Raw genomic sequence first — 20,731 nt, 5'->3', positions numbered from 1 at the left:
ATGCACTTCTTGAGTCATTCTGCTGTGCACTTTGAATTAATGGAAATCTTAAATAATGAATCAGGGAGAGAAAAAACAATGTAGTCAAGTGTTATCAAATGTGTGTGTTGTTCTCTTTGTATTTCCAAGGATGTGACATTAGATATGAGTCTTAAATAAGGACAGTGACACATTAAAATTATAGAAACATCAGTTACTTTCTGGTAAATAAAAACCAAGAGTTGTTCACTACTGACAGTACTGTACACACACCCATAGTGAGGTGGTGCTAGCCAGACACCAGGCAGCTACCAAAGCCCCTCACTCACTCATCTCTGCAGCTGGACAGGGGAGAGGAAATATAATGAAGGATTCATGTGTTGAGATCATCAGATACCATGACGGGCAAAACAGGTTCAACTTAAAGATATTAATTACATTTATTACTAAATAAAATTCCAGCAGGACAATGAGAAGTAAATAAACCCTTAAAAGCACCTTCCAACCCCCACCCTTCCTCCTTCCCAGTTCCACCTCCTCTCCCATGGCACAAGGAGACAGGGAGTGGGGGTTATGGTCAGTTCCTGACCCGTGGCTTCTCCCACTGCTCAGGGAGAGGAGTCCTTCCCCTGCTGCACTGTGGGGTCCCCTCCCACGGGATCCATGAACTTCTCCAGTGAGTCCATCCCACAGGCACACAGTCCTCCCCAGACTGCTGCAGCATGGGTCACTCTTCCACGGGGTGCAGTCCTCCAAGGACAGGCTGCTCCAGCCTGGGAGCAGGGCCCTTCTCTCCAGAAATCTCCCATGGGATTACAGCCTCCTCCCAGGCATCCACCTGCTCCAGCGTGGGCTCCTCCCTGGGCTGCAGATGGATCTCTGCATTCCCCACGGATCTCCACGGGAACCTGAGCATCTGGAACATCTGGAACATCTCCTGCTCCTCCTTCTTCACTGACCTCGGTGTCCACAGGGTTGTCCTTCTCACATGTTCTCATTCTGCTCTTCTCTGGCCACAATTACAACTGCATAGTAACTTTGTTATCCCCATTTCTTGCTGGACCAGCCCTGGCCAGCGGCACATCCACTTTTGGAGCCACCAGAGACTGATTCTGCCAAACGTGAAGCAAGCTTCTGGCAGCTTCTTAAAGAAGCCACCCCAAAAGCCCTGCCCCTATTAAAAATCAGGCCATGTAAATCCTTAAGAAGTTATGTAACTCTGAAACAGAACTGTAAAACTAACTTGTTTGAAAAAAACTGCATGGACAATCTTGAAAATGTCCTCTTTCTCTGTCTTCAGTAACCAAGCCTATTCAGCAACACAATTTAAAAGACAGAATTTCAACATAGAAGCTTATTTTGAAAGTCACTATTATAAGAAGTTACCAGGAAAACAGGTCATGTCTTTCAAGTTCACAATTGTGTCAATTGGTTGTGATGGGTGTCAGTACATTCTATTTGTTTGAATGATCTCTGTAATACCATTGTTTTTGTTCTCTTCTAGACTTGTATCTCTTTTCTTAGTAAAAGTAGCAAACAGTGTATCCATCATTCCCAAAACTTCTAGCAGTTCTTCTTGATAGTCAATTTCTTTTCCAATAGCTTGCTGGAGTTTCAAGAACTGTTTATCAACTATCTCTGATTGCCCAACCACAGGCTGATAAATGTCTGTAAAGAAAAATACCAGTTAAGAATCTACAAACGTATACAAAGGCAAAAATTACATTAGCTAGTTAGAGATACATTTAAGGGTTCTAGCACAAGCCCAACATTCTGAAAAATAAGACAACTTTTATGTTGTCTGTTCTGAAAGCAGTGGTTGTATGTACTTACAGCAGCAGCATGTCAAACTAACAGAAACAGAAGTTTTAACGACCTTAAATATTATTTTTACCTCATTGAATAAGAAGAAAATATTTGTACTAAGTAAACACAGAAACAAAGTATTCAAGGTACTTAGAGGCACCACAAGGCACTTCCTGCAGCCTGTGCAAATCGAATCCTAACTATGGTCAAAGTTATCTGGAAATACCTCTTTTTTTGGATCATTCTCTTCATATGAAGTCCAAACAAATAAAGCCATAAAGATTTGGTTTCTTAAAAATGTAGCACTTTCAATCTTATTTGCAAGCTAGTTATATGGCTTTGACAATCTTTTTTGTGTTGTCTTACCAGTGATCATATCGGCAACAATCACCAGCACAGGAGTAAATCTAGGATCAATCACACGCCTGCAAAATTAGAAAACATTCCAATTTTACTGGTTTTGTCAACTGCACTCCACCACCACCAAGAAGCTTTCTCACACAGGCATACACACAAATTTTTCTTGATGAAGTGACAAGACAGAACAGCAGTCAGAGATGCAAGTCAAAAAACCCATATACTTGTCTTAGAACACATATCTAAAAACACATATGTATTTACCCTCCTCTTTTCAGGAAGGCACTGGAGGTTGGAGGAGTGTCAAAAAGCCTCAAGTACATAAACACACAGTTTTCATCAAGGAGACAGAAAATAACAGACTAAGGATAGAGTGTCTGGCAAAGAAGTAGAATATCTCATACTATCAACAAACTGTACTGTGCTAACAAGTAAACCTGTTTCAAACCTACCCCAAAACCTTGGTATCAAAATGAAAAAGGCATGTGAGATTTCAGGAGTACCAGTGTTCCACCCCTGATCTGTTGAAACTCTGTGGCAAGTTATTAGGAAATAGAAGTATCAAAGTGTTAAAATAATACCTTGCCACGAAAGTAAGCAGGAGATTAACTTGTTTCTCATCTCGGCCTGCAAGTGCACTCCTCAGTGTTCCTCTGCGATGTAGCTCCTGCATGACTGCAACCGTGACTTCAGGAGTATGAAGCATGATGGGTGGCTGGACATACATAAGAGGAGTTCAGTACCAAAGCAACATCTTTACACACAACACAGGGCTGGTATCAGCAAAACCAAAACGGAACCCAACTTATATTCTTTCTAGTTATACAACAAAATAAATTAGCACGACACATAGGCAAAATTAACATCAGGTGACAACACAAAATTCTGGTAAGAAAAAACCAATGCCTCACCTCCATTACTGCATCAAGAGCCTTGGAAGACTGAAAGCTTCTCAGCAGCTTATCATATTTTCTCAAAACACGTTTTGCAGGTTTACTGACACAGAAATCTTCCTAGAATTTAACAGAAGAGTTCAGAGTAAGACAAATACACACACACCTAATGGATTCGATATATTACCATGAACAATTTTATACATTCCCTCCCTTCCCTTTCTCCAATTTAGCACATTCCAAGAAACCAATTTTTCAGAAATGTTTCAGCATGTATTTTCTTACCACATCATACCTGTTTTGGCATGTAACTTCTTCCTTTCACATAGGTTCTGTATGCTGGTTGTCTCTTCTTTTGAGAGTTTTCACCCTTTTCTTCTGGTTTTCTGTGTTTAACATTTAGCACCCCATTGGTCATGCCTACAACTATGGTTTCATCTTCAGGCTAGCACAAAGAAACCACAGAGTTAGGACCCAGTGTTTTATTTGTATTCTATAATGCATGTATGTGCTCTATCATACACATTTTTATATTTTTATGCTTCGTCAGAAGGTTCAAACCACAGTATCACAGATGACTTAAGGTGGAAGGCACCTCTTCCATGATTGAATACCTTGTTCAAAGCAATGACAGCTTCAAGGTTATGGTCATAAGCAACATTACAGACTGATTAATGAATTAAGCTCAATTATGCATTAACACCCTCCTGTAACTATAAGGTTTTGCTTCTTCCAACGGCATACAACTACCTTTGGCTATTAGGTACCATACAGCAGGCAAGAACAGAAACGAGAAAGCAAAGCTATCATGGAACAGCAGGATTACGAGAAACAACTGAAGTTGTTCAAAACACCAGTCACTGGTGTATGTAATTTCACTTATATAATGAAGTGGGTATAAATTTCACCCAGGAGAACTGTGGATGCCCCATCCCTTGAAGTGTTCAAGGCCAGACTGGATGGGGCTTTGAGCAACCTGGTCTAGTAGTGTCCCTGCCCAGGGCAGGGGGGCTGAAGCCAAAGGACTTTAATATCCCTTCCAACCCAAGCCATTCTATGATTCTATGATCTGATAAAAGCCTGCTGAGTTATGACAGATATAGATGGAGATCAGCTGGTGAATGGCTCATTTAAGGGCATCGATTGAAGCTTACAAAGATTCAAGTGGAACAATAGGAAGCAATTCTTCACAAAAGTATTAGAAATGTGGAATTCCTTGTCAAGGAATCTAGGTAAGGTTTCAATTTTAATCAAGCTCAAGGAGAGACTGAACAAGCTTATGTAATAGAAATAATTCACTGAGTTACACTGAAACTACACTTTGATGAGTTCATTTCCTATCTGAAAATGAAATCTGGGAGGATATCAACACACTTGCCCTGAGTTCAGTTTTCTATACACATTTACTTATGGCTGGCTGTGGCTGGAAGCAGCATCTGAAATTCGACCCACCTTTGGTTTGACTCAGAGAAGGCATTACAAAGTTCTCATGTGACCATTTACAATTCAAATGATTTAATCAACTGAAAACAAGATTATGTTTCAGAAGATGTATTATATACACTCTAGAGATGCTAAACTATAAGTATTGCATATTTTGCAGATGCCATAGGGTCTTAAAAAGCAATGGATTCTGTACTCTTCACTTTAAAAGAAAAAAAAATCCAAGTTTATTTTAATTCAGCTCTCTAGGTAATGTAATGCGGTAGGAAATGAAAACACTCCCTACACACACTTTCCTGTACATCCCAGCAGAGCAGGACAAAAGTAAAGTGGCAAAGATAGCAAAGATCTCTCACCGGCCCATTCACATGTCCTTCAGAGGCTACATAAAGGGGTACTAGATGACAACTGTATTGTTCAAAAACTGGTGCTAGCCTCCAAACTTCTGGCCAGCAGGTCACTTATCTACTGGAAATCAAGTGCTTCTGAGAATTAAGAGTCTCTGCTGTCTGCTTCATGCCCTGACAGACAAATTTGTTTATGCTCACACCCTTCTTTCTTCCTCAGACCAACCTGACACCACCAATTTTAAAGCAAGTTTACACCCTATTCTAAATTTCTCAACAAAAAAACTACTTGTTTTTTATTGCTGCCATGCAAAAGGACTCACAGCATTCCTGAAAACGAAAGGTGAGTACAATCTTCTGAGAGTCAAAGGACGTCCCTTCTAAAGTGAATACGTTCCCCATGATGCACACCGCCATTCACAAACACAAGATTTTGTACTGATCTAGTCAGGTAAGGTACTTGTGATATCTTTTATAGGCTAGACTCGTCTAGTCCAGTCAGGTATTTGAATCTGTTATGTTTAAAACCTCTTAGTGTTTGTTGCTCAGGAGAAACATATTCAGGCACCCTCCTTTGCATGTACAGCATTCTTCTGGAATACCCAATAGTTGTAAAAGCAACAATTATTTACTGTAGTCAACTAAAAGGTATCAGGAATTGTCTAGGAAGATTTCTAATGCCCTTACCGACAATGCAAGACTGAGGATGGATGTTGCATAGTTGAAGCTGTGGACTACTTTGTAGGATGTAGTACTGTAAATCTTCACATGCCTACACAGAAGAGTAAAGACAAAAACACTTTTAGTAAAGCTTTACTGTGGTCACTTTACAGGAACTTCATCACTCTCATCTTCAGCAGATCATTTAAGGAAACTGAGCATTAATATAATGCATTCTTAGACTACCATTGAGCTTCTTAGGTAGTACTCCTGCAACAGTAATGCTCTATTAAAAGGTATCTACAAACCAAGTCAGGATTGTTCTTACCCCAAAAGAGGTGAAAATGGGGTAAGAATAGAAAAAAAAAATTGAAGGCAGGTGTAGTGACTATTTTAATTCAGAAATGAATATTAGGAAAATCCTAAGACAGCATCTCTTCAAATTTGTTCTTAAATTTTAATACAAGATCTACTAGCAATTTCTGGGAGTAAATACATAGATACTCTTGTATGCAGCTGCCCCTTAAGGATTTAGTTGGAAGTATGAACTATTTAACAAATTGGAAAACAAAATATTATATTAAAAACATAAAATTTAGTGTTTTGTCATCATAAAGCCCAAGGTAGCCCAGGAAATACAGGTGGGAGGAAGAAAACAGACCCACTGTCGTTTCAGATCACTTCATATTTCTAATGTCTCAGAGACAAGACACCAACTACCAGTACTCATCAACTGAAACCAAACAAAAAAGCAAAGAGGTCATGTTCACAAGCACTTTTGGGTACAAGAAGCAACGGCAGAGAAACACAAAACTCAGACTTTTAAAAAGTGAATACTAATATACTTTCAGCTATTTAAACTGTTATAAAGTTAAGAAGAGTTAATTTACAAAGACTGGAAAAATCAATTTAGAGATTTAAAAAACTGAACACTTATCCAGAAGTTCCCCATGGGCATTCCCCAACAGCACACACAACCCTTACTGAAATTCAGATTATTGAGAGAAAAAGGTTAAGGTGTATCATATAAACATACTACTGTTTGGAAGGAACTTTTTAAAGCTCATTTAGACCAAGGCCCCTGCAAAATCAGGTACAGTTTTGCAGTAGGTACCCTGGCCAAAAAAACATTCCTCAGATAAAGCCCAAAAACCATGCACAGGTTAACAGTGATGTGAAATATAACCTTTCAAAGAATAAAAGTCCTAAAACGCAAACATAAGGAAGCCACAAAATATACCAACCTGTCCAGGGATCCTGACAATAACCTTTGTCCAGAGCTGTTCAGGCACAAACAAGTTACAGTTTTATGGTGATTTTTAAGTGAAACTAGTAACTGTCCACCTTTTAGTACATCCCAAATCTTGACATATCGACCTCCTGTGAAGAGGAAGCACACAAAACATAAATGCACACATTTATGCTCCTCTGAAGAAGTTTTCACAGAGTAATGCAGTATCTCCACAGGTACCTTTACCTCCTAACAGTTTTCTGCGCCTACTCAACATCCTTTTCCATTCTATCTCCTGGCACTGCTCTTTTTTAGACCATTCTGAATGATTCAACCATTCTCCAACCATATTCATTATTAAAAAAAAAAAAACAAGAGTGTAAAACCTATATGGTTACAGGATTTCTGATGCAATGGCAACAAGAGACCAAAAAGGCTTTGTCAACATGAAGAGAAAAACACAGTCCCATATTTTCAAAACCTAAGTATGCTACTTTTGTTATTAATAATAACTTGGCGGGTGGGAGAGGGGAAATGGCAACTACAAGAATATCAAAACAAAGACAAAACAGGAAGACTTCTACTTGCATCTGCCAGATAAACAGATTCCTACAGAAGATTCTAGGATCCTACACATTCCTACAGAAGATATTTGAGAAATCCAGCTGTTACATCACTTACCACTTCCTTATCAAACTAAAACACCACACAAAAAATATGTAACTGAAATATTTCTCAAATGAGGACCACAGAAAATATAATTATCTGATTTTATAGAATTACCTGCAGATACTAAAAGTCCACCAGATGGAAACAGAAGCACACTCTCCACAGGATGGCCGTGTTCTATTGTCATGACACTACTCTTTATTCGTGCATCAAACAGTTTCACAGTGTGATCATAAGAACCTGCAAACACCAGCATAAATCAGTTTAATAATTTCAACTTTTTTAGAAACTAAAACAGCCATCATCTAAAGGAGTTTCTTGCTAATAGCGATAGTTTTAAACTATTTTAAACTATATTTAAACCATTTTAAACTATACATGTAAAAACACCTTGTGATTTACCTTGGTTAGTTTAAAGCCTTGGGGCAACATAATTTTCTAATTCTAGCCCTAGCTACATGTCAGTCTATAAAATTAATTTGTTCTCATTTCACTTCCATTAATCAAGTGTATTTATAACAATAAATATTAAGCAGCCTGATAAAACCTAGACTCTCATGCCTCTTGAGAAAAGGAATACTAGGGGTTTTTTTCACAGTTTTCCACACGCTGATACAAAGCTACTGCTAGGAAAACCAAAAGCAACTGGTTACAAGTAACACCATATGACCTCACATATGGAGTCTGCCAGTTACAGGCTGTAGGTACTAGTGTCCCCCTTCAGAAATTTGGTACTTTTCAGTCACTCCCAAGCAAAGGACACATTCACAGTATTCCCTTTCAAAAGTTCTCTTAACCATAATAGGCTAAACCAAAACGATGTTAAAACTCAGTTCCTTCAGTTTCCCCATAAACATCAGTATCAAGCTTAAAAGGCAAAAAAAGGAAACAACAAAGCAGGCATTGCACAGGCAGACTGATCCTTCGTGACTAAGATACAATAAACATGGCCCTACCATATCAAAAATTATCTTTCAGCATTTTTCTTCAATCCAAAAGAAGTACAAATAAAAAATAACACCAGACCTGTTATGAAGACATCTGCATTCAATTTACTTGCACAGCCGCACCTCACATAATCAGTATGTTCACTGTAAGACGTGATATTTGTGGCACTTGGAATATCCCACAAATTTGATGAATAATCATCACTACCAGAAAATATTCGGTACTTATCGGACAGGAAGCCCACTAGATGAACTGGTCTAGAAAACAAAGTTCACAATACCCAAAGTTAAAATATATTCATGTTTCAAGAAGAGTTAGTCTGTATGAAGCGTTTATTGAAGTACTCTAACATAGAAATGCAGTGTTTAATATCAGAACTTACAAAGTCTCACTATATAACAGCAAATACCAAGTCTGGATGCTTTGAACAGTCTTCTTGTCCTTTAAATCACTACTGAAGTCTTTATGATCACCGTTTAAACACCCAACAGAACACACAGGTATGCAAATGCAAGTGTTCAGGTATGCAGTTAACCCAGACATTAAAATGTAACACCCAATTTGCAAACAGACCTCAAACAGAAACACTCTCAAGATCAGTCTGGGTACTTTCCACTGAAAGGGAGACTCTTGCTGCTCTATGTAGATAAAAAACACATTGACCTTTCACAGCACAGAAGTCTGTTGAACCATAATCATTTTCCTCTCCACACTGATACATCAGAACTCCTAACTTCTTCCCCACCTCACTTCATGTTACCATTATGCAACTTTTTGGTTTTGTTTGTGGAGCTTTTTCGTAAGGAATTCCTGCTTTTCCTGGCATATTTCTTCATTGGTTTTGTTTAAATTCTTTTTAGAACTCTTCTCCTAGCAGCATCAAATAAAATATGCTTATCAATGCAATGTACTCACACGACTTTATCTACACAACGTATTAAGAGACACTTACATGAAACAGAAAATGTATTTACTCTTCTACACACTGGATTCATACTTAGAATTTTTTTAAAACTCACTCCTATTTTAAATTTAACTTTAAAATCTGCTTTCCACCAAGATCTACAAGAGACAGTCCAAAGCAACATAAGCCATTATTACTCAGATTTTCAGCAGCGTGTGAAGCAGACATATGACTATAATTTAACATAAATACTGTATACTGCTGAGGCACTTGAACAGGTTGCCCAGAGAAGACAGGGATGCCCGTGGTAGTGTCCAAGGCTAGGCTGGAAGGAGCTCTGGTCTAGTAGCAGGTATCCCTGCTCTGTGGCAGGGGGGTTGGAACACGACGATCTTTAAGGCCAAACCATCCAGCCCACGACGAATTCGTGACACACATATACAGCAAAGCTTAGGCAGGCAAAGGAAACAAACCAATTCTGCCTTACTTGGTGTGACCCTCGAACTGCCTCAGCGGCGATTTGCCGTTGACGTCGAAGAGGCAGATGCGGCCGCCCTCGCTGCCGGCAACCAGCAGGCGCCCGTCGTCCCTGAAGGTGGCACCGTACGCCGCGTCCCGGAACCGCGAGAACGTCTTGATGGGCTCCTGCGAGTAACGGCCGTAGATCTGGACCTGGCAAAACAAGAGGGCGTTGCATCTTCCTCTGCGAGACCAGCTGAAGAGCAACAGCGTCAAAGCCTCAGAAAAGCCACTTACCCTCGAGGATGCTGTGACAGCGTAGTTATAGGGCGGGATTGGGGAGAAGTCAATTTTAGTTATGGCACCGAATTCCTTCATCTGAACAGGCGTCTAAAACAATTGTGATAAAGATCATTAAACACACATAAGCACACCAACCAGTATGAAAACAGTAAAGCAAAAACTATTTTTCCTAAAAAGAATCAAAACTTAATTAGAATCAAAAGGGTTTTTAGATAAATGATAGTGAGTTTCACTTCTGACAGGCTACTCCTGCTCTTGTAATTTTTTTCCAATTTACACATTACAACTGACCTATTAATTACGTGTTTTGAGATTAAAAACTAGCTCATGCGTGCTTAAAAAACATTTTAATTGCATGAAAGTAGTAAAAAAAAGCATTCTGGGTCAGAGTCATAACTGCGACTGTTGGGCCGCTTCCTACCTTGTATCCCCGCCAGTAGAGCGTGTCCTGCGTGATCTTCTCCCCGAGCTTGGGGCATGCCTGGACCACCACTGGCTTGTACGCGGCCATGGCGCAGGGGGCGCGGGGCCGGGCCCGGCGGGGCTCAGCGGAGAGTCTCGGGAAGCGCGGATGGGCCCAGGCACACGGGACACGCTGCGGCGCGGCGATGGCGGAACCGCGCCTGCCGCGAGGAGAGACGGCGGGCGCAGCGGCAGCGCGTCATCAGAGCGCGCCTCGCGGCGGCCAATCGGCGCGGCGGAGAGCCGCACTTCCGGCGAGAGGCGGCGGCGGCGGCGAGGCGAGGTGAGGCCGGGCCCGGGGCCGCGCGGTGCGAGCGTCCCGCCCTCGGGCCTGCCCTCACGGACCGTCCCCAGGAGGAGGGGGCGGCTCCAGCCGTGCCGGCAGGTGCGCGAAGCGCGGCCCCGCCCGGGGCTTCCCGCGGTACTGTGAGCAAGCCGCGGGTATTCTGGGGTTACCTTTATCGGTTTAAAAGGCATTGTTTGTTTTTTTTCCCCTACGTATGTGGTAGAAGTAATTAATTTTATTCAGGTTGAGAAAGACGTAAAGGAGTTTGAAGTCGCTTGAAGTTTTCCCTCAAGTCTAATGTTTCTGGACGATAAAATCATCTTCTTATAGTTTGTTCCTGGCTTGGTATAAACCTGGCTAGTTGTTGTGTGGAATTTCTTGTTGCAAGTATTTTGACGCATCATTTTATATGAATGAAACTCCTGCTGGCTTAATAATGTAATTTGGTTTAAACATCAAGTGCTGGAACATAAATTGAGGTTTTGGTGACTAATTTGTGATAGCAACAAGATTGATATTTCACCAATGTTTTGACTGACAAAACTAAATGCTATAAGCTTGAATAAAGTTTTATGTGTTTTTATGCGTTGTTTTACCAGAATGTTCTTAACCTGTTACATCTGTTCAGTTGTAGGTTGTCTAGAAAATTTGGCTTGGCTGGCCAGAATTGCTCCTGGCTGGAAACAATGAAGCATCATTTTGCATGAAACTGGTACAGGACTGAGATCATGGCATCTTCAACAAACTTGGATGTCGGGGCCCAGTTAATTGTGGAAGAATGTACCACGAGCTACGGCCTTCCACCCATGCCAGACATTAAAGTGGAGCATCAGCTTGACAGCAGCACAGAGGAAGGCCCAGCTCAGAATGTCACCATGGGGATGAAATTCATTCTGCCCAATAGATTTGATATGAACGTCTGCTCACGATTCGTGAAGTCTTTGAATGAGGAGGACAGTAAAAATATTCAAGATCAAGTCAACTCTGACCTAGAAGTTGCATCTGTCTTATTTAAAGGTTGAATTTATGGTACAAAATATTATCTGTGAACTGTGTCATCCTGTTAAGTTACTACGTTTTCTGAAAAAAAAAAAGCTTCTGCATTACATGTGTATTAATCACTTTTCTAAGATGTGTTCCTCTAATGTTTTTATTATATGCTTAATGGATTATTAATATAAAAATTTTCTCCAAAATTATTTTATATTTATATATAAATCATATATATAATATATATATTTATATTATATGCAAATTATTTATATTTATATTTATTTAATTATATTACTTTTAAATTATTTATATTCACTGAAAAATTAGTGGCACAAAAACTCTCTTAAGTTAGTAAGAGCTGCTGCTAATTAGGAAAACAAGCTGTTTCTGTATGGCATGTCCTACAGCAGTATGCTTCCTTAGAAAACACTGCTGAAAGCACTATGTGATCAGCTTCAATAGCTTTCAGCAGCTTGTTGTATCTTTTCATGAGGGTAATGAAAGATAATGTAGGCCACGTGTGTTTTGTCACTGTGGTGTACAAAGCCTCAAGTTCTATCAATGGGCTTGCCACTGTAGCTTCACACTACCTGAAAGCAAATGCTGCTCCAGGTCTAGTTCCCTGCAGCTAATCCAGCCATTGCTGGGCAGCTTCATCAGAATTGATCCATGCTATTGATACAGAGCAAAATTAGGAGTTCCATCTACTTCCCCTTAACCATTGTGGTTTCTGCACTTGCTGTCATATTTCAGACTGTTAGTGGTGTATCCATGAAGTTCATGTGACCTATTTCCTGTATTGTTGTGTAATGCGAACACAGGCTTACTTTGAATTTTGATAGTTTCACTGACTGGAGTTGGTTGGCTGAGCAGCAGGTCTGAGTGGCAGATTTACACTCACCAGCAATAGGGTTGTTTTTCTGAGGTAACTTTTGTAGATCCCTTATAAGTAGTCCTGCAAATCCAGGGACCACAGGTCAAAATCTGTGGTATGACTATTAATTCAATACAGTCATTTGTAGCTGTTTGATTGGCAAACAAAACATAATTTTGTTTTCTGTTAGACTCTACTTCTTTTAATTAGTTCTCCCCCTGTATTTGTGCTTGCATTTATCATCACAGAGTTCTCTGTGGAGATAATTTAGTGCGTGTGTTAATTAGCTTCTAGTCATTAATTACTGGTGCACGCTGGTGTCAAATCAATTAAGCCAATATGGAGTTTAATCCTTCAGTATGTCTTTTCAGTAGTTAATCTCAAAACCAAAAGCTACTTTTGAGAATTAGAAGCCAATACAATACATAAATATATTCTGTAATAAAATGCTATTATCTTTTAAGAGAAAGCAGGAAGAGTTAGTATGAAGGAACACACCAGCAGTAAATGACTTCCAGAATTCTCTGCAGTGACCTGCTGTAGCATTTTATGTAAGTTATTGTGGAACCTGTCTTCCTGCTGGATAAGTATTCATCAGGCATTCATAATGCTGTTAAGATTTTATCCAAGAGTGGGAAGATCCCTGGTGAAGGAGCTTAAGGAAGGTTGTCTCCACTCGTGCATTGGACTGGTTAGGGAGCAGGCAAAGGCTGAGCAGGTATCTGAGTGCATGTCTGACCAGAGCTGCATCATGTTACTGCCTTGAAGATAACTTGCCGTAAGAAGATGACAAGTTGAGGCTTCTTAAGTGATAAATCCATGCCAGGCATGTTGAAAACCCAAACAAAGGCTTATCTCATTTAGATGCTAACCCTTTTCTTTCCCACACAGTGGGAAGAGCACATGTCACAAAGCTTTCTTAACATGGATTTTAAAGGTCTTGTGAGAGTGGTGCTTTACATTTTGACTTAGAATCTATGGCTTGCTTTTTTGCTCTTATTAGTACTAAAATCCTCTCTATTTTTTGTTCAATGTAGCTGAATGCAACAGCCACACTTCTCCTTCCCCTGGTATCCAAGTAAGACATGTCTATACTCCATCAACTACTAAGCATTTCTCACCAATAAAACAATCAACTACACTAACTAACAAACACAGGGGAAATGAAGTCTCTACAACACCCCTACTTGTAAACTGTAAGTACTCTTCTGCCTTACTGTTAATATTGTGAACTCTGTGTTGGATGCTTGACAGATTTATGCTGTTTTTTCTTTGGTGTTGCAATGAACTTTAAGGAAGGAAGAAAACACTGAGATAGTCTTGTCTAATTTCACATGGGTCCAACCACATAATAGTCATCCACCTGCTGTGTGGAATTCATTACTTAATTCATTAATTAATTTACTTTCCAGAAAGAAAAAGACCAGAAAAACCCTTACCTATACTTTTAAAATCAAGACTTGGATTCTGAGTTGTAAGTTAATGTACTTTGTGCCCATGTTTTCAGAACTTGTGCATCTTAAAATTAGATGATTGGTAAATGCTGCAGGATACTTAAGATGTAACGTAAATACAGAATACTGAAAATGTCATGATTATCACAGGTCTTGAAAATCAGAGAAGCAGTATTTCTGGTGGGGTTTTTTTTCCTGAACTGTCGAGCATTTCCTTTGTAAATTAATTTGCTGTAATTTACATTGTCTGTAAATTATTTTGTCTATAAATGACAAGTCAGTTTTTTAAAAGAAAAAGTCTACTTGCATAGAAAAAATTAATCAGGAGCTTCAGTGTAAGCCACTGAACAAAATACACCATCTTTCTGAGCAAACTAAACTTTCATGTAGTGACTTGGAAAAGGACAGTGAGCATTTACAGTTAATGTAATCATTAGCTAATTTTATTACTACATCATGTGCATAATTTATTACATATGGCCGCCTGAGCACCTTTCAGGGCTGCTCCAAGTGGCAATTATCAAAACCATACACCCATACCGTTTTTTGTTGGATCAGACATTATTTCTTCATAATCTCTGACATAACAAAAAAAATCCCCCAATCTTTGTTTTCCCCTCTGTATGTGAGGTTGTGTGTAGTTTTGTAATGTCTGATCTATTCTGCATTGTAGTGAGTGAGAGTCATACTAGAGGCTTTCTTTGTTGAGTAGCAGAACAGGTCTTCTGGTGATTCAAGTGTGATTTTTAAATTAAACACCCTTAGTTTACCAAAATATGTTTATATTGATACATGAATCTTAAAGTAATCTTGGGTTGCTGACCAAACAACAGTGAAGAGAACGTTACTTTGTGAAGAGTCAGTGTGGAAAGCATCCTTGCTTTTAAGAATGCTGCATTGGTTTAAAAATTACCTAACTCTATGAAACTCTTTGGAAAATTTTTAGTTTTTAATCATGATTTAAGTTCAGAGTGTAAGGTGAAATTATCTACAGTCTCAGTTCCAAGTTGTGTACTGCTGAAGCAAATGGATATGTTATGCTCAGCTCTAAATAGTGAAGAATGAAAATTGATGTATTTAACACATGCTTTTGCTTCCTTTTTTGCAGCTTTATCAGTTCATCAGCTGGCTGCTCAGGGGGAAATGTTATATCTGGCCACACGTATTGAGCAAGGTGAGACAGAAGAAGGTTAAGTGCCTTTTTTATCTTTGGGTCATTTATATGCTGTTGTGTTTCACCTTTTCCCCAAAGTCCCCTATAAAGTCCGCAATTCTGGTACAAATTGGAGGACATTTGAGCTTTGCAGATGTTTTGTATCAGTCTATTACTCACTCACTGTATGATGTGCATTTTAAACTAAAGCATTAACATTAATAAGAGTAGTTAAATCCCTTCCTCTTCCTGCTCTCTAGCTATATAGGTAACCCATGGAACTCAGAAAAAAATATGTTAGTTCTGTCTCAGCAGTTTATTTTTATTTTATTTTTAAATTGTCTTTGTCATTTAAAACATATTTCTTTTAATGGTGGCCTTCCAATTCTATTTAGTCAATCAGCATAAAGACCTACAAGTTGCTAATTTAAACCATGTTTCACACCTCCAATGTAATAGTACTACATATTCTGAATAGTGTGGCATTTGTGTGTCCATAATACATGTACAAAATTTTAACTCTACCTGACATATTCATGAATGTAGTAACATTGTGTATTCTTACTGCACTACTAGTAATCACCCATACTTTTCAGCACATCCTTGTTGAAATGTTCCACCGAGTCCAAATACTTTGTAATGAGCCATGTATATGAAAAGCAAATCAATTCTGGAGTGTTGGTAGCAGCTAAAAATGCTTATTTTGGTGGTATGATAAGCATGGGATTTTAAAATTACTTAGGTATTAAAAAGAAATCCAGCTGAAATCCAATTCCAAAAAAAATCCAATTATAAAAATAAGTTCTTTTTTTCTTCTTCCAGCTGCATTCAATGTAGACCTTAATTGTTTTCACAGACCACCTTATTGATTACATGAACTTTATGGGATATGGAGTTCTTTATCTATATTGGTGTATAAGTTCATTCTTTACAAAATTGTGTGGCTCCCTCTACTGAAAAAACCACAATCTACAGTATAATACAGGATATACTTCTTTAGTTTTCAGACATCCTTTATCTTCATTACAAAGGTGAAGCCCTGATTACAGACAACTTGTAATATTTCTGAGTAAAAACAGGGTTTGATTAATAGAGCTTAACGACTTAAATTTTAAATTATTAAACTAAAGGATCAAATTTTAGTTTTGGTCAGTTGGATGTGTGTTTCTTTCTTGGACAGAGATACTTACCACCACCACTGGGGACAGAATTTTGAAGTTGAGAATGACTTTTAGGTCACACTGGTTCCTGGTGAATAAATGTTACCATCAACACATTTCACCAGCTGATACAGTGCATTGTGAAAAGGATTACTAAGTTATACATTTTTCTCTGAACAGAAAATTTAATCAATCATAAGGATGAAGAAGGATTTACCCCTCTGATGTGGGCTGCAGCTCATGGGCAGATAGCAGTAGTGGAATTTCTCCTCCAGAATGTAAGGAAAAATCACAATTGATTTTGAATTCATTTACTCTTTAGTTTGTTTTGTCTTCCTAAGTTTGCCGATGCTGCTAAAAGCTTAAAAGTTTTAAAGTTAAGGTCTATGCAAAAACCTCAGATTTGCTTCTTTTTTTAATGGTACTTTATTTCAGGGTGCAGATCCACAAATTCTGGGTAAGGGGCGAGAAAGTGCCCTCTCCCTGGCCTGCAGTAAAGGATACACAGATATTGTCAAAATGCTGCTCGACTGTGGAGTTGATGTCAATGAGTATGACTGGGTAAGACTCTAGCTTGAATTTAGTCAGAGAGTGCTTTGGACAGAAAATTGAAGCAGGACATAGCACTGGCGTGAGTTTAAAAATTGTTCTACCTCTTCTGAAGTACCTGAGAGTTTCAAAACTTCCATTGGATAGGAGAAGTTGATGCTACTAGTTCTGATTTCTTGGTAGAAAGACAATGAGACTAGTGCTGACTTTTTGTAAAAGTGTGATCTTAGCATTTGAACAGTAGATAAAAATGATGGAAGTTGTGAAGATCTAGAACAGAACCTAGGAAGTCTCTTACTGGCACGTGGAAGCATATTCATGTGCTAAGGAATTACAGTTGTGGACTAATCACCAAGTGTCTGAGACATTTCTCTGCTTTTGCAGAATGGAGGCACACCCTTGCTATATGCAGTACATGGGAACCATGTGAAATGTGTAAAAATTCTTCTTGGTAAGTAAACTGTCTAAACCAAATTACCAGTAATAATGTATGATCAGTTCTCATTGTTAGAAATAGAAGATTCTATTCCTGTTTTACACAGAAAATGGTGCTGATCCAACTATCGAAACAGATGCTGGCTATAATTCCATGGATTTGGCTGTAGCCTTGGGCTATCGGAGTGGTGAGTATTGCAAATGTAAACCCTTTTTAAAAAAATTTAATTTTTACAACTCCTTGTGTAGCTGCTGTAATAGCCTAGTAGAGGTTTTGCAGCTCTTAACATGTTACCTGTCCAACAAGTCTTAATAATCCTAAATGCATCAGGCCAAAATGGGTAGGACCTTCCATTCTTGTTTCAGAAAGTCAGGTACTTAGCAAGAAAATGTCACTGGCCTGGATCTGTATCACTGGACACAAATAATGGTGATTAGGGCATGACTTAGACAAGGGGAGCTGAGCTGCTCCCTCACCCTATACAAAGGAGTGTGTCACTGGACAGTGGTAAGAGGCCTGCACTCCTTCTGAGCCCCTCACCCTACTTGACTGGCATGATGTTACGTAGTTTACAAAACCTTTTTCGGTCAGATCAGCTCTAGCTCTTGTTTGTCTTGGAGGCAGACAGTAACCAGTGAATTATACCATCTAGTTTGGTTATGGAAACCAGAACAAAGAAGAGACTCCTTGTTGTTTTTTTCCCTCATTGCTGCTGTCACTTTGAAAGCTGTGAAATGTCTGCCAAACAGAAGTGAATGGAATAAAAAAATAATCCCAGCACTGTACATGTAGCTTCTCCAAGGAGAGCCCTTGCTTATGAATGAGCCAGTGTCATGGTTTAACCCCAGGCAGCAGCCAGGCCCCACAGAGCTACTCACTCACCCCCCCACCAGAGAGATCAGGGAGAGAATCAGAAGGGTGAAAGCTGGAGAACTCATGGACTTTTTAAGGACAGTTTAATAGGGAAAACAAAGGCTGTGCACACAAGCAAAACAAACACAGGAATTAATTCAGTGCTTCCCATGAGCAGGCAGGTGTTCAGCCATCTCCAGGAGAGCTGGGCCCCACCATGCCCAGCTTACTTGGTTACTTGGGAAGACAAATGACAGCCGCACAAATGTCCCCCCAGCTTTCCTGCTTCTTTCCCCCACTTTATACACTGAGCTTGGTGCCACATGGTCTGGAACATCCCCTTGGTCAGTTTGGGTCACTGTCCTGGCTCTGTCTCCTCCCAAGCAGCCCCATTCCCCTCACCAGTGTGGCTGTACCAAAGCAGAAAAGGCCTTGGCTCTGTGCAAGCCCTTCTCAGCAATAACAAAAACATCTCTGTATTATCAACCCTGTGTTCAGCACAAATGCAAAACACAGCCCATGCCAGCCACTGAGAAGAAAATTAACTCTACCCCAGCTGAAAACAGACAGCACAACTTCACACAGAAGTGTCCATAGAAGACTGCTTCAAGAGCTTAATCTCAGTGTTTCACAGAAGTTGTTTCTAATATGTGTTTTTGCCTGCTTTCTGTATGTAGGCAAAAAATTTGCTTGCTATGTGCTATCAGCCTATTCAAACCAAAGAATTGATGATGACCTCCAGAAACATTGTTTGCCTGTGTGTATTGTTTTTGCATTATACAAGGCTTTTATTTTCTGAAGGAATGCTGACTTTATTCACAGAGTGAATTTATACATGTCTGTTTTTTATTAAATGATTGCACAGGACAAGCAGTTATCTGCCAGAAAAAAAACAGGATAACCCTAAAAATACAAAAAAAAATCAATACTAATTAACCTCATCTATTTCTCTGCTTTAGTTCAGCAGGTTATCGAGTCTCATTTACTAAAGCTGCTTCAAAATATCAAGGAATAATGGTCGGCTCTTCTGCAGGTGCCACACCTTGGCTTGGAGATTTGAACTGCTCTTTAGTTCTAATTGGTGACAAGAGTTGGTTGTTTTGTAACTTTACCTCAGTGCAACTATTTGCTGGCTTTAGTTAAGTATTTTTGTGTTCTTCCCCTTCTTTAACTGTTGTTAATACAATTGTGCAATGTCATCCTTTTCTAATTATATAATTTTAGAAGAATAAATTTTTGTGCATGAAACACTTTGTAAATAAACCCATTTTTGATGTTTACACTGAGTGCACTGGGTGGCACTATGCCAAGCGTCCTACTTCATCACATCGATACATATTCACAAGAAGAAATGTATTTAGATATTGAGGGATATCACCACAGAAGATAGATATCAGTGTTGTTAATAATACCAATATATGCTCTTTGTGTGAACTTTGAGGTCCTCAGTTAATATTTATCCTGGCTGGAGCCAGAGCAGGGTTCATTTTTGAAATAGTAAGGAGGGGGCTAAGACCCAGAGGTTATTCTGTATCACCTCACTGCTAAGAGAAGGAAGAGGTCCCTTCCACGGAGAAGGAGTTTCTTCACTCAGGGTGGACTGGTTGCAGTGGGGTCGGTGGAGCTCTGCGGGTGAGCATTTGTTCATGTTAATCACTCTCTCTTTTGTACATTGCTGTTTATGTTTGTTTTGTTATATCATTGCTGTTTCCAGTAAATTTTTGTTATCTCAGTCTGTGATCTTTACCTTTTTTTGCCTGAAAATCCCCTATCTCACACCAGGGGAAAGTAGAGGGAGTCAACAAGCACGTAAGTGGCAGTGTGGTTTTAAGTGTCCCCGTGGGAGGCACTAAACTGGGCAGTACCATTCAGAAACGACACTTATTTTTAAAATTTTACAGGTTTATTAAACTTTAACAAATACAACAAGGGGCTGAATAAGGAAAAAGGCAGCGCCCTGGGAACGCATGACCAGTCACCAGGTGCTCACCCACAAAGTGGGTGCTGCACCTTTTGTACCCCTGGAGTTGCATCAGCCAGCCCCGGCCCCCAGAGTCCATGATCGACTCCTCCTCGCTGTCCATTAGCGGAGGCGCTTTCTTGCACCCTGGCTGGGGCCAGGTGTTGCCGTGCCGCGCCTCCTGTAACAGCCTGCCCTCCTCCCAAACAACCGTGCAAGGGGTACAGGGACACACCTCCCTCCACGTGTCCCAGACAGCCCAGACTGTCGGGTGACAACAATCCGGGGGCAAGGGGACTGTGGGGAGAACAGAGGACTTCTAAACAACAAACTATAGTAACATAACCATACATCAATAAAGCTTCTCTTAACATACACATAATAATCATCCCTTAATTGGGAGAGCAAATCATCCTATTACTCATCCATGACAATTCCTAAACCACTGCAGTCTTCTTTGGCACCCACTATGGGGCAGGAAGGACTGAGGTTACTGATAAAATCAGAGGGGATTGGAAACAAATTTGATCTAAGCATTTGCTGTATTAGGTAG

The 20,731-nt window shown here is 39.7% G+C and overlaps 2 protein-coding genes across 10 annotated transcripts; one reads left to right on the top strand and one right to left on the bottom strand.

Annotated features, from left to right (window-relative positions):
- Positions 1-394: 394 nt before the first annotated feature.
- UTP15 (UTP15 small subunit processome component) lies at positions 395-10,672 on the bottom strand. Of its 2 annotated transcripts, XM_056513451.1 has the most exons (12): positions 10,421-10,672; positions 9,994-10,086; positions 9,725-9,909; positions 8,412-8,590; positions 7,500-7,625; positions 6,730-6,865; positions 5,513-5,597; positions 3,331-3,480; positions 3,054-3,155; positions 2,724-2,857; positions 2,152-2,210; positions 395-1,647 (listed from the first exon to the last, which is right to left on the bottom strand). In XM_056513451.1, the coding sequence occupies exons 1-12, from the start codon at positions 10,508-10,510 to the stop codon at positions 1,424-1,426; spliced, it is 1,563 nt and encodes a 520-aa protein (XP_056369426.1). In that variant the 5' UTR covers positions 10,511-10,672; the 3' UTR covers positions 395-1,423. The 2 variants fall into 2 exon arrangements, with proteins under 2 accessions (XP_056369426.1, XP_056369425.1); XM_056513450.1 differs by having other exon boundaries at positions 9,725-10,086; positions 10,421-10,644.
- On the top strand, positions 10,658-19,950 carry ANKRA2 (ankyrin repeat family A member 2). 8 transcript variants are annotated; one of them, XM_056513453.1, is made up of 9 exons: positions 10,658-10,744; positions 11,376-11,764; positions 13,652-13,810; positions 15,177-15,242; positions 16,562-16,659; positions 16,817-16,942; positions 17,315-17,381; positions 17,473-17,553; positions 19,178-19,950. In XM_056513453.1, exons 2-9 carry the CDS (start codon positions 11,476-11,478, stop codon positions 19,231-19,233), a joined length of 942 nt encoding a protein of 313 aa, XP_056369428.1. In that variant the 5' UTR covers positions 10,658-10,744; positions 11,376-11,475; the 3' UTR covers positions 19,234-19,950. The 8 variants fall into 8 exon arrangements, with proteins under 8 accessions (XP_056369428.1, XP_056369427.1, XP_056369432.1 ...); XM_056513452.1 differs by having other exon boundaries at positions 10,699-10,846; XM_056513457.1 differs by having other exon boundaries at positions 10,715-10,846; positions 11,382-11,764.
- The last annotated feature ends 781 nt before the right edge of the window (positions 19,951-20,731 follow it).

This window comes from Oenanthe melanoleuca, chromosome Z (genome assembly GCF_029582105.1).
Source record: "Oenanthe melanoleuca isolate GR-GAL-2019-014 chromosome Z, OMel1.0, whole genome shotgun sequence".
Lineage (NCBI taxonomy): Eukaryota > Metazoa > Chordata > Aves > Passeriformes > Muscicapidae > Oenanthe > Oenanthe melanoleuca.
The sequence above is the reverse complement of the archived record's forward strand: the minus strand, read 5'-3'. Positions and strand labels throughout refer to the sequence as shown.